This window comes from Schistocerca cancellata, chromosome 2, assembly GCF_023864275.1.
Source record: "Schistocerca cancellata isolate TAMUIC-IGC-003103 chromosome 2, iqSchCanc2.1, whole genome shotgun sequence".
In the NCBI taxonomy this organism is placed as follows: domain Eukaryota; kingdom Metazoa; phylum Arthropoda; class Insecta; order Orthoptera; family Acrididae; genus Schistocerca; species Schistocerca cancellata.
Window position 1 is genome coordinate 911,547,449 of NC_064627.1, and position 13,492 is coordinate 911,560,940.

The 13,492-nt window shown below is 38.0% G+C and overlaps 1 protein-coding gene across 3 annotated transcripts in view; it reads right to left on the minus strand.

The window, feature by feature from the left end:
• The window catches only part of LOC126148769 (CBY1-interacting BAR domain-containing protein 1), a 211,186-nt gene that overhangs the window by 81,373 nt on the left and 116,321 nt on the right, over positions 1-13,492 (minus strand). For all 3 annotated transcript variants that reach the window (XM_049915777.1, XM_049915776.1, XM_049915775.1), the window contains one exon: positions 7,113-7,337. In XM_049915777.1, the coding sequence (XP_049771734.1) occupies positions 7,113-7,337 (225 nt within the window). The remainder of the gene's footprint in view (positions 1-7,112; positions 7,338-13,492) is intronic.

Consider the following 13,492-nt stretch of genomic DNA (forward strand, 5'->3'; position numbering starts at 1 on the left):
AAACATCACCATCAAAAAATAGCAGAAATGATAAAAGAGCTGTTTTAGCATCTTTGGCCAAACCTATTGGGCCTGGTGGATGAGCCAAAATGTTGAGAGATCTGGTTCTGGAAGTGAGTGGTGGAAACTTGCTCCATTTTGTCACATTACGAGACTGAGAGGTAGCTAAAGCTGACACAGACATCTTCATCAGCATTGTCTTTCTTGCCTTCCTGTTCTGTATTAGACTTGTGAGGAGACACAGGTGGAACATTTTGTTCCACAAACCCTTCTTTCTCCTCACTTTCACTCAAAACATCACCATCTTCATCATCCTCCAGTTGCCGTCTCTGGTTTTTTTTTTTCTATCCATCTTGTTTATATGATCCAGCATCTAAAAATACAATATACAGAACAAGAAATAACTAACTGCAAAAATACCTACAAATGACAATACTATAAAATGTGCACTGCTTTTGTAGTATTTATTACAGCAACTGTATCATATTTTCCTCAGTTTCCAGCTTGTGCAATCAGAGATTTAACTTCCATGAACAATCACATGGGCTACAGATGTAGCCCACAGATTTCAACGACAATTTATTTACACATCCTTGCGCCGTGGAAGTCGGCACACTACTAGCAAGAAATTCTTACCTGAGGAATACACAAAATGGTGGCACTGTAATGCACCAATTGTTGAAAATAAATGACTGTTTTACTCACTGGGCAATACATGTAGCCCGCGTGTGCGCTCTAGTGTTAAGTTGTAATACCAACACATGTCCAATATCATTGTAAAAATGCTCTATGGCTGAATAAAACTTCTACTACCTGTGTGCTTCTTTTGCTTTTGTAAAAGTGATGCCCATATATTTAAATGTACAGATTTTAATTCTCAGCACCTCATGTCCAAATATTTTCGGTCATCTTCCTCCACTACCATATACTCCATCTTTTTTGTGTTTATTGTTAGGGCACATTTTGAGTATCGTTTGCGCAGTTCCCTGAACATATAACTGGAGTCATCTTTGTCTCCTGCTGTCAGGACTTGGTCATAGTGAAGATAAAGAATATAGTATTTTTTTGCCCTACAAAGACTACCATTCCACGACATTTCCTGTGCCAATTTTGCTAAACTTCGTCTACAACGTCCCAATTACATTCCTTTTCTTCTTGTTTTTCAACTGATTTTTATTTTAAATTCCTTATTGTTCCTTTCTTTATCAATTTCTTCTTTTCTGCATTTGTGACTTATACCTTTCATGAGTTCTTATCACTTCTGGATTTATTTCTAAGTTTGATTACTCTTTTTCACATTTTGATTGCTTTATATTAATTAACAGCCTGTTAATAATATATGAATTAGACAATAAAAAATGGGTACCAGTTTACAATGCAACAAATGTGAACAATAAATGGGACAATTTCTGTAAACTATTCAATAAACCTTAAATGAAGCATGTCCTTTAGTAAAACAAGTAACCAAAGCTAGTACTCACAAAGATGAGAATTTCCCTTCTGAAAGCATTGAACTGAGAGAGAAAATGGAGCACTGTTAAATACTCATTCAAAATACTATATTACGACACTCAAACAACGGAAAATCCAGGAAGTAATGTAAAAATATTATGAAAAGGAAAGTTGCCGCTCACCATATAGTGCAGATGCCGAGTCACAGATAGGCACAACAAAAAGACTGTCACACATAAAGCTTTCGGCCAGTAAGGCCTTCATCAAAAATAGATGACACACACACACACACACACACACACACACACACACACACACACACACACACACACACACACTTACACAAACACAAACACAACTCACACACACGACTGCAGTCTCGGACAACTGAAACCACACTGCAAGCAGCAGCACCAGTCCATGATGGGAGTGGTGACTGGGTGGGGGTAGGAGGAGGCTGGGGCAGGGAGGGGAGGGATAATATGGTGGGGGTGGAGGACAGTGAAGTGCTGCAGGTTAGACAGAGGGCATGGGAAAGGGGGGAGGGGGGTTGGGGCGTAGCGGAAAAGGAGAGAAGTAAAAAGTAAAAACAATGGTTGTGATGGTAGAATGACAACTGTGTAGTGCTGGAATGGGTGAAGACAGTGACTAATGAAAGTTGAGGCCAGGAGGATTACAGGAATGTAGGATGTATTACAGGGAAAGTTCCCACCTGTGCAATTCAGAAAAGCCAGTGTTGGTGGGATGGATGCAAATGGCACAGGCTGTGAAGCAGTTATTGAAATGAAGGATGTCATGTTTGGCATGTGGCCCACTTGTTCTTGGCCACAGTTTGTAGGTGGCCATTCATGCAGGCAAACATCTTGTTGCTTGTTGTACCCACATAGAATGAAGCACAGTGGTTGCAGCTTAGCTTGTAGATCACGTAACTGGTTTCACAGGTAGCCCTGCCTTTGATGGGATAGGTGATGTTTATGACTGGACTGGATTAGATAGTGGTGGGAGGATGTATGCGACAGGTCTTGCATCTAGGTCTATTACAGGGGTATGAACTGTGAGGTAAGGGGTTTGGAACAGGGGATGAGTATATTGTGTAGGTTTGGTGGATGGTGGAATTCCACTGTGAGAGGGGTAGGAAGGATAGCGGGCAAGACATTTCTCATTTCAGAGCATGATGGGAGGTAGTCAAAACCCTGGCAGGGAATGTAATTCATTGCTCCATTCCTGAGTGGTACTGAGTTGCGAGGGGAATGCTGGTCTGTAGCCGGACAGTGGGACTTTGGGATGTTGTGGGAGACTGGATAGATAATGCATGGAAGATTTGTTTTTGTACAAGGTTGGGATGATAATTACGATCTGTGAAGACTTCAGCGAGACCCTCGGTATATTTCGAGATGGACCGCTCGTCACTACAGATGTGATGACCATGGGTGGCTGGGCTGTGTGGAAGGGACTTCTTGGTATAGAATTGGTGGCAGCTGTTGAAGTAGAGGTACTGCTGGTGGTTAGTCGGTTTGATATGAATGTAAGTATTGTTGTAGTCATCTTTGAGGTAGAGGTCATCTAGGAAGGAGGCTTATTGGGTTGAGTAGGACCAGGTGAAGTAAATGGGAAGAAGTGGTTGAGGTTCTGGAGGAATGTAGGTAGGGGTTGGGGTTCTGGAGGAATGTAGGTAGGGTGTCCTCACCCTCGATCCAGATCACAAGGATCTCATCGATGACTGTGAACCATGTGAGGGGTTTAAGACTCTGGGTGTTTAGGAAGGATTCCTCTACATGGCCCATGAACAGGTTGGCAGAGGGTGGTACCATGAGGATGCCTATAGCCATACCCTGGATTTGTTTGTAAGTAATAACTTCAAAGGAGAAGTAATTGTGGGTGAGGATATAGTTGGTCATGGCAACTAGAAAGGAGATAGTTGGTATGGAATCCATCAGGCATTGAGTAGTGGTAAGGCTGAGGGCATTAGAAATGTTAGTGTAAAGGGAGGTGGCATCAATAGTGATAAACAGGGCACTGTGTGGTAAAGGGACAGGATCTGTGGTGAGTCAATGGAGGAAATGGTTGGTATCTTTTATGTAGGAGGGTAGGTTCTGGGTAATAGGTTGAAGGTGTTGGTCTACGAAAGCAGACAGTAACCGGTCACAATGGGGCATCCTGGGTGGTTAGGTTTACGGACTTAAGGAAGCTTGTAGAAGGTAGGAGTGCAGAGAGTGGTAGAGTGAGTAGAGAGATGGTCTCCGGGGAGAGGTTCTGGGATGGGCCTAAGGATTTGAGGAGTGACTGGAGATCCTGCTGGATTTCTGGAATGGGGCCTCAGTGTCGAGATTTGTAGGTGAAAGTATCTGACAGCTGTCAGATTTCTTCTGCCAGGTAATCCTGACGGTTCAAAACAACTGTGGCGAAGCCTTTGTCTGCAGGTAGGATTATAAGGTTGGGATAAGTTTTTAGAAGGTGGACTGCAGTTCTTTCTGTGGATGTAAGGTTAGTTTGCATGTTGAGGGATTTGGGAAATGATGGTGAGGCAAAGTTTGATGTTAAGAAATTCTGGAAAGTTAACATGGGCTGATTTGGGGGTAGTGGGGATAGACCACGGTTGGATGGAGGAGTGAACTGAGTTAGGAAGGCCACCTAGTCACCACTCCCATCATGCACTGATGCTACTGCTCACAGTGTGGTTGCAGTTGCCTGAGACTCTGAGACTGCAGTCGTTTGTGTGAGTTGCATTTGTGTGTGTGTGTGTGTGTGTGTGTGTGTGTGTGTGTGTGTGTGTGTGTGTGTGTGTGTGTGTGGTCTATTTTTGACGAAGGCCTTACTGGCCGAAAGCTTTATGTGTGACAGTCTTTTTGTTGTGCCTATCTGGGACTCAGGGTCTCTACTATACGATGAGTGGCAACTTTCCTTTTCATAATATTGTTAAATTACAGTACTATTTAAGAAAGTACAAACCGATCAGAGACATTACAGAGCTTCCTTGACTAATCTTAAAGCTCATGAATATACCTATCAAATAATCAACTCAACTTGTTTTAGTAAAACGGACAGGAAATTATGTATAAAGAATGTCGGAGACAGTAATCTCATGAACACACCAGCATAATGTCAAAAGAAAATGAATGTATAACAAAGAACCCAAAAAGAAGTGTGTGGGAAATTCACTGGGCACCTAATTTATATGTTACAAATAATAGCCAATCTTTTATTCATCCACGGCATTACTCAGAGGGACCTCCTAGCAGTCATTTAAAAACTTCAAGCTAAAATATCTTGTGTCTGGAATGAGATTTACCTAAGCTGCTAAAGGATTGCAGGGGAGAGTTAGTGAATCCTCTGACACATCTAACAAATATCACCCTCTGCCATGTAGACTACCCTGATCGTTTGAAAATCTCTGACATCCTACTGTGTATAAGAAGGGAATAAAAACTGACATGAAAAACGATAGGCCTATATCATGAACTTCAGAGCTTGGGAAGCTACTAGAGAAAGTAATATTAAAACAGTTTGAGGCACGTTTCGTCAAACATAATCTATTCAACAATCTGCAACATGGTTTTAGAAAAGGAGATCTACTGTAGCAGCAATAGCAATTTTTATACATGAAACATTATACAAATTAGAGGAAGGAGACAAGGTAACAGGATATGAGTAAAGCTTATGAACTGTGAACCATACAATTCTACTGCATAAATTAGAAGCATGCGGGATGAGAGGGGTGATCTTTACAATTATGTACCTCCTATTTGAAAGACAGGAAACAATGGGTCAAACGAACTTATAAGTAAAGGAATGAGCAGTTGGTAACAATGAAATTGGGCCCACAAGATTACTGCATTGTGGTGTTCCCTAAGAAAGTGTACTGGGGCCTTTTCCATTTCTTGTGTACATTAATGATTTAACTGAACCCAAAACTGCATGGTAATAAACTATGCTGATGACACATCTTTTGTTAGCTGGGGCCATGATATGCGAACTACTACAAACATTAGTGAAATCATTATAATTTTGTGTTATAATATAATAATATAATAATAAAATATAATATATTTTATAACATATATATAAATAGTATTATAATAAAATAATCTTACTTCAAATAAGCTACCTGTAAATAAAGAGAAGACAGTGAAAATGCAATTTATGCTTACCTATAAGCAGAACATAAATAATACTTAATTTACACCTTCATTGAGCCTTGGCTAGACAAACAAACACAAATTTTTGATATAATTGTTGATGAACACCTCTTATGGAAAGAACATATAGACCATAGACTTATAGAGAAATCTCCAGAAAATATAAAATACTAATCATTTACTCTATGTACATTCTACAGACAATAATGTTTGTGAAACAAAATCCAGAATATAATGTAACAAACAGTAATCCACACAGGTACAATATACTGGTAAGGGAAAACTTTCACATAATCTCAAGTAAAAAACAAAGGCTGCAGACTGTAGTCAACCTACAGTAGGAACAATATTTTATAACAGACTACCATCTGATCTCAAGACAGCTAATTTAAACACTTTAAAGAATAAACTTCTCTCCAGTACTGCTCTGTATACATTTAGTACTCGTATGTTTGCTTTTATGTCCTGCATCATATACAGTATTTACATTCATGGCATGCACTACACATTTTAAGTGCACTACACATTTTAAGTAACAACTAATGCTATATGATGGCTTAACCTTCAATCATTTCAACAACAGAAATATATATTATTGAACTGGCATCTCATTCCTCCTTTTAAAAAAAATTGAAATTAATGCTGTTATCATAATTTTGGTGTAGTGTAAAAGATTACTATCCTTAGTTGTTACAAAATGCCATGTTAGTCATTTACCATTTGCAATTATATGAACATGCAAAACATGGTTCTTAATTTGTGTGTCAAAAAAAAAAAAAAAAAAAAAAAAAAAAAAAAAAAAAAAAAAAAAAAAAAAAAAAAAAATGCTGCAAGACTCTTGCTGCTGAATCTGTTATGAGAAATGAACATTCACCTATAAAGCCTAATATTAAGCTTACCTGCCAGAATAAGATTTTGATTCTGTTCTTTTAAATTTAAGTTACTTCAAGAATTTTGAATACTTCTGAGGTATTCAGCTGGTTGGTGTCATGCAGAAGGTGTGATATTTTCACAAACTGACTTCTTGTAAGCTTCAGGCATTCCTGATGACTGATAGTCATTTTAGAAGTCAGTCAGTCATCAGGAATGCCTGAAGGTGTCAAGAAGTTGGTTTGCCAAAATATTGTGCATTCTGGATGACACCACTTTGGCTAAATACCTAGGAAATATTTGAAATCTGTCTACACTGGGAAAATCTGAAATCTTGCTTCAAGAACGTTTGTGTTAGTTTTGAAATCACTTTTTGTGGCAAACAAATACTATTGGAATTAATGGTCATTTTTGTCACAAATTTTCAAAAGATTAAGAAACGCTAGTCTAGAAGAAGGTACACGGTATAATGTGAGCAAATATCAATTAATTTGACATCCCTTGTAATCATCAGTGAATCATATAGTGGAATAACTACATACCAACCACAATAAAATTGTAGTAGATACTAAATTCAGAGACAAGAGTAAGAATTACTTACTCCACTTGTGCATTTCTATTCATGATCATGTAAATGAATAAAACTGTGCTTACCTCCATGTCTTCCTCCTCATCCACTTCAGAAACCTGTTGATACGCTTTTGTAAATAATTCTACAGCTTTTGCATGAAAGCTTAGTTCAATTATAATGTAATTTAAAATGATAGACTTAATATCATGTAGCTTTTTCTTCTCAAACATGTCAGTCTGTTCTTCAAGAGATCTGACTGTGCGAGAAAGGTCAGCTGTTGCTTTTAGCAACTCTGACTCGGCTATGCTCTGTAAAATGAATGTTAAGGAAATCATAATTTACCTCCATGGGATGTGTAAGTGTCTCAAACATTCAACTTTTTCCCATGTTACTAGATATTATTGCATTCATAAAATATTTATATCACAATCCCATTCCCCACCCCTGTTGTCAACATGTGAGGTCTGCCAAGTTTGAAAGTCTTACTTATAATAGTTTGCTTCTAATAAATTTGTCACTAGACAGCAATTTTGTACATTCTAGTCTGACAAAAAAGAAATTTAGATTAATTATGAGCTCTAGAATGGGGCTACAACCATCTATAGACACAACATCACTGTATATAGTTTTGTTCACAATAGCAACAGCTCAGGCCTGAATAATTTGTGGCATTTTCCATTTTCGCCCTGCCTAATAGATGTTACATGACAGAATTAAACAAACTCCTTACAAAAATGCTTTAGAACTACAGTAACATGTTATTGTTATGAAATGTGTGTAAATTTTGGAAGTGGTTGACAGGTTATACCTTGATACAAGTAAACAGTGTCTCGATACAGTGGTAGCATTATGATGGCTGTACACTCATCATGTATCCTGAACAGAAACATTACTTCGCTATTCAATGCTGTACACTGAAGTAGTGGAACCCATTAAAATGGTATATTAGTGAAAGCATGTTACCTATATCAGTGAAAGCATGTTACCTTCCTATGTAGCAACTTTACTTTAGTGTCTCCACTTAAAACAACGCTCAATTCAGGTAGCGAGTGAGAAATGTTCATGCAGTCCAACTGAATTGTAGTGAAGACTGTCATCCATGGTCATACTTAGCAACACCTACAATATTTACATACAATACAAGCACAATACAAAAAACAGTCCCAGACAAAAGACATCATCCTAATACTGCACACAATCACCATAACTCCTGATAACAGCCAAAATTTGGCGAGGAAGAATGTCCACTAATTTCTTCACGTATTCCATACGCAGATGAAGCTGTTCATTGAATATTAGGTCTTACAGAGCTACCAAATTGTGGAAATGCTGATTCCTGTTTCACCCACTGTTGCAAATACTGCCAGACCCTTTCTATGGGTTTAACATAACGTAATTTACAAAGCCTGTTAAGGCATAATAGGGAGCCTGAATGTTTGTAAAACTGGGAACATATGAGTGCAGCCTTATGAACATAACTGTTGTCATTCTGAGAGATAGTATTGTGAACAATATACTCATCATCACAAAGTAGAAGAAAGGACAGCACTTATTTAATGAAAAAGGTTGAAGTAAAAATCCCAGTTCATGTTCAAGGTAAACTGAATGACTGGGCCAAAATTACTGTATGAAAAACAACTCCAAAACATAACAGAACCAACTCTAGCCTGCACTATACCCTCCACAAACTGCAGGTTAAATACCTCATTGGGTTGTTGGTGGACTTGACATACTGAATCATTTGGAAAGAGGAAAAGTTGTGCATTGCCAGACATTACACACCTCCATTCTGTTGCTCTCCAGCTTCTGTGTTGTTTGGCCCACTGAATACATGCAGCTTTATGTGCCACTGAAAGCAATGGTCTTTTTCGAAGGACCTTATCCTAAATGTCCAATGCAGGCAGTTCTCATTGCATTGTTCAGTCAGAATCTGGTTGATATTCACCTGCACTCACTAACAGCAGCAATTTGGATTTTGAAACATATTGAAATTGACAAGACATGACACTCATCTCTGTTCCATGTCAGTTAGGATCTTTTCATGACCACTGACTGTTCTAAGATCTTTTTACAAACACGGTTCTTACACTGTGGCACAGTACTGCAAGTGGTACACCACTCCTTGTAAACGTGTTGGACATTCCACATTGATCGCAGGAGAGCTTCTGTAAAGTTTGGAAGGTAGGAGACGAGGTACTGGCAGAAGTAAAGCTGTGAGTACCGGGCGTGAGTCATGCTTCGGTAGCTCAGATGGTAGAGCACTTGCCCGCGAAAGGCAAAGGTCCCAAGTTCAAGTCTCGGTCGGGCACACAGTTTTTATCTGCCAGGAAGTTTCATATCAGCACACACTCCGTTGCAGAGTGAAAATCTCATTCTAAAGAGTCCTTGCTGCCCTTGTATTTCCAATGAAAATGTTGTACAAATCCAAACAGCTTTCCAACACAATCCTACAAAGTCAACTTGTCATGCCAGTCAGGAATTACAGCTGCCTATAACAACAACTTAGTCTATTTTGAGACATCGGTTGGTTATGATGCCATAGAAGTTACAGCTGTTGCAGGCTCTGTCATGACGACAAATGCGAACATATGACATTTTCCAAAAAGATTCAGAATGCTTTTGACAATGATAACACTTTCAGTGATGAAGTGACTTTCCTCTTAGTGGGAAAGTAAACTAACACAACCGTCAAATTTGGGGCCTACAGAACCTACATGCACACACTAGACTTGTATGAGATTCACCCAAATTGAATGTGTTTTGTGTGATATCCCACTCATCTGTTTACGGCCCATTCTTCTTTGATGGAAAGTAAACTAACACAGTGCTCAAATCTGGGGCCTACAGAACCCACATGCACACAATGAAGATGTACAAGGTTCACCCAAAACGAATGTGTTTTGTGCGACATCCCACTCATCTGTTTACAGCCCATTTTTCATTGATGGAAACACGGTTAAAAGTCAGCAGTATCTTGCTATGTTACATAATTGGTTGTTTCTGAGGCTGAATGAGGACAACTTCATTATTCAAGAAGATAGGGCACCCCCTCACTGAAGTTGCCAAGAGCATGAATATCTGAATGAAACTCTATCAAGTCATTAGATTGATAACCAAACAGCCAGCAACTCAGCATTTCTCACTTGGGCTCCACAGTCATCAGATTTCATACCCTGTGACCTCTTCCTTTGAGGTTTCATTAAGGGTACCATTTATGCACCAACACTGCCATAGAACCTAGAAGAGTTGAAGAAATGGATCTGTACTGCCACAATATCAGTGCAATGGACATGCTTCCCCAAGAATGGGAAGAATTCAAGTATTTATGTCATAGTGTCCATATCACTAGTGGAGGACATATTGAACATATATAATCTAAACTTGAGAGATCAATATCAAACAATGAAAAATCCAGGATGGAATGTAACAATATTATGAAAAGGAAAGTTGCTACTCACCATATAGCAGAGATGCTGAGTTGCAAATAGGTGCAACAAAAAGACTGTCACAAATTACCTTTTGGCAATTATGGCCTTCATTAAAAATAGATGACACACACACACACACACACACACACACACACACACACACGAATGCAACCCACACACACAAGACTGCAGTCTCTGGCAACTGAAGTGTGGCTTCAGTTGCCAGAGACTGCAGTTGTGTGTGTGTGTGTGTGTGTGTGAGAGAGAGAGAGAGAGAGAGAGAGAGAGAGAGAGAGAGTTGCATTTGCGTGAGTGTGTGTGTGTGTGTGTGTGTGTGTGTGCGTGTGTGTCATCTATTTTTGTCAAAGGGCCATACTGGTTGTAAGCTAATTTGTGAGTCTTTTTGTTGTGCCTATCTGCAACTCAGCATCTAAACCTAAGGGACTCATAAATACTTGTCACAAGTTTCATAGTTGTATGTCTTACAGTTTAATAAATATATGCTTTTTTACAATTTGTCAAGTGAATATGACATTATTCAACTGTCTGAAAAAATTAGATTTGATTTGAATAGCCTATGATTAAGGAGCTTACTTGCCCATTAATCACTGAAAGATACATATTAGAACACAATAAACACAATGTTTCACTTCACTAACAGTGCTAAAGAACATGTTGGGTACAGAACAACATGCAGCATTATTCTGAGCTCTAAATGCTATAAACCTACATCTACACCATTTCCAGTCTTACAGCAAGCCTTTAACAATGTTGACAGGAATACACTGTTTGAAATTATGAAGGTAACAAGAATAAAACACAGGGAGTGAAAGGGTATTTGTTACCTGTATGGAATCTTGACTGCAATTATAAAAGTAAGACAGGACTGTTGACCCTTCCTGATGCTATTTAATCCATATATTGAGCAAGCAGTAAAGGTAACAAAGGAGAAATTAGGAAAGGAGACAGAAATTCAGAGAAAAGACATAAAAAGTTTAAGGCTTGCCTGTGGTATAGTAATTCTGTCAGAGTTGGCAAGAGAACTGGAAGAGCACTTTAATGGAATGGATTACAGTTTGAAAGAGTTTATAAGATGAACAGCAACAAAAATAAAACAAGGGTAAGGTAACCACATCAGTGATGCTAAGGAAATTAAATTAGGAAATGAGACACTAAAATTAGTAGATGAGGTTTGCTATCTGAGCAGCAAAATAACTGATGATGGAGAAAATAGAGAGTATACAAATGCAGAGTGGCAGTAACAAGAAAAGCATTTCTGAGGAAGAGAAATTTGTTAATACCTAATATAAATTTAATTGTTAGGAACTCATTTTTGAAGGTATTTGTCTGAAATGTAGCCTTGTATGGAAGTAAAATGGGGATGGTAAACAAGTTAGACATAAAGAGAAACTTCTGAAATATGGTGCTGTAGAAGAATGACAAAGATTAAATGGGTACATTGAACAACTAATGAGGAGGTTCTGAATTGAAACAAAAATAATATATATATTTAGGGCACAACCTGACTAAAAGAAGGGAATAGTTGACATGACACATTGCAGCAGTTCCACCCACTTTTATTTCTTCGTTTGTTGCTCTCGGTGCCAACATACTGCGTTGCTACACTGGCTGAAAAATGGGGTTTGTAATTTGGACGTTGACTATGGTAAACAAGGTAGCCGAAAGATGCACAGTTACATTTCACTGACTTTCACTTTCACTTTGCACAATCTCCCAATAATACACAGTTATATATGTATGGCCAGCGCACTATTGTTCAAACTTTCGATAAGCCTCATTAATAGTTTGCAGGCGAACCTCCACATATTGCTACAATAGTTTACTGTTGAACATCTATGAGCAGTAAATACATAACCACATTATTCACAGTTCTTGAAGAATAAACAGATATGTATGGAGCAGACACTGTCATTGCATTTACACATGGCCTAATCGTTTAACACTTATTCCACAGTTAAGGTGAAGCATTGTTGTTGTTCTAACCAGCACAGGTTCCTCACCTGAAACTCAGCCATGGGCTGACTGACTCGTGACCAAAAAGAGGCCCTTATATATCATCACAATAACAGGTGCTGAAACTACACACTATTTGAAGTTTAATTTACAGAAATTGAAATTAAAACTTAACTCATTAAATTAACTGACTACATCGAAAAATTGGTTCTTTTTAACGGTTCCTTCTACTGCAAGGGTTAAGCCAAATTATTTGTTTAAATCATGAAATTAACAAATATAGTTATGCAAACAATACTTTTGACAAAACTGTTAATTACTTTGGAATTAATTCAGGGCTGGTTTTGCTAACATGTTTCCAAATAGAGCCAAACAGATACTTTAAGGTTATAGTATTTTGTCTTCCAAATCTTTATAATTAGTTCAGATTTATATTTGTTTATATGTCAACAGTACAATTTAAGTTACAAAACAATTACTTATTTCACCCTATAATTAAAGATACTAACTAGTAATAATCAGAATAAATTAGAAAATCAATTACATACATAAAACTGAGCACACTGGTGTTATATTCTTTAAAAACTAAGGGCCAATCTTTCTCTTTTATGAAAATACGAATTATACTCACATATGTTAATGTTAATTAAGTCAAAATGAAAAAATGAATTTTAAGGAGGCAGATGATAAAACAAGAGGGAAATTAAAATTATCCCAGCTTGCTTCATCACAAAATCCTCAAGCATCAAGGAATGAACATTTTGGTAATGAACGAAGTCAGGTGGTAACACCTGTAGACGAAGACCAAGGATTAAATACTGTCAATCAGGATAACTTTTTACTAGACAGGGTATCTTTGTACCGCTTCTGTTACAAATGGCTGTTGCTCCACCTACTTGCGTTATTTTGTACTAAAAGTAACTGTTTTATTACCTCTGAGATTTCTAGTTAATATTTCACATGTCTTTCCAACTTCCTAGGAGCTCTCAGGCTTGTGATTGGCCTTTAACTGTGTTGGCTGTGAAGAGAGCTTAACATTGATCTGAAGAACAGTGCAACTT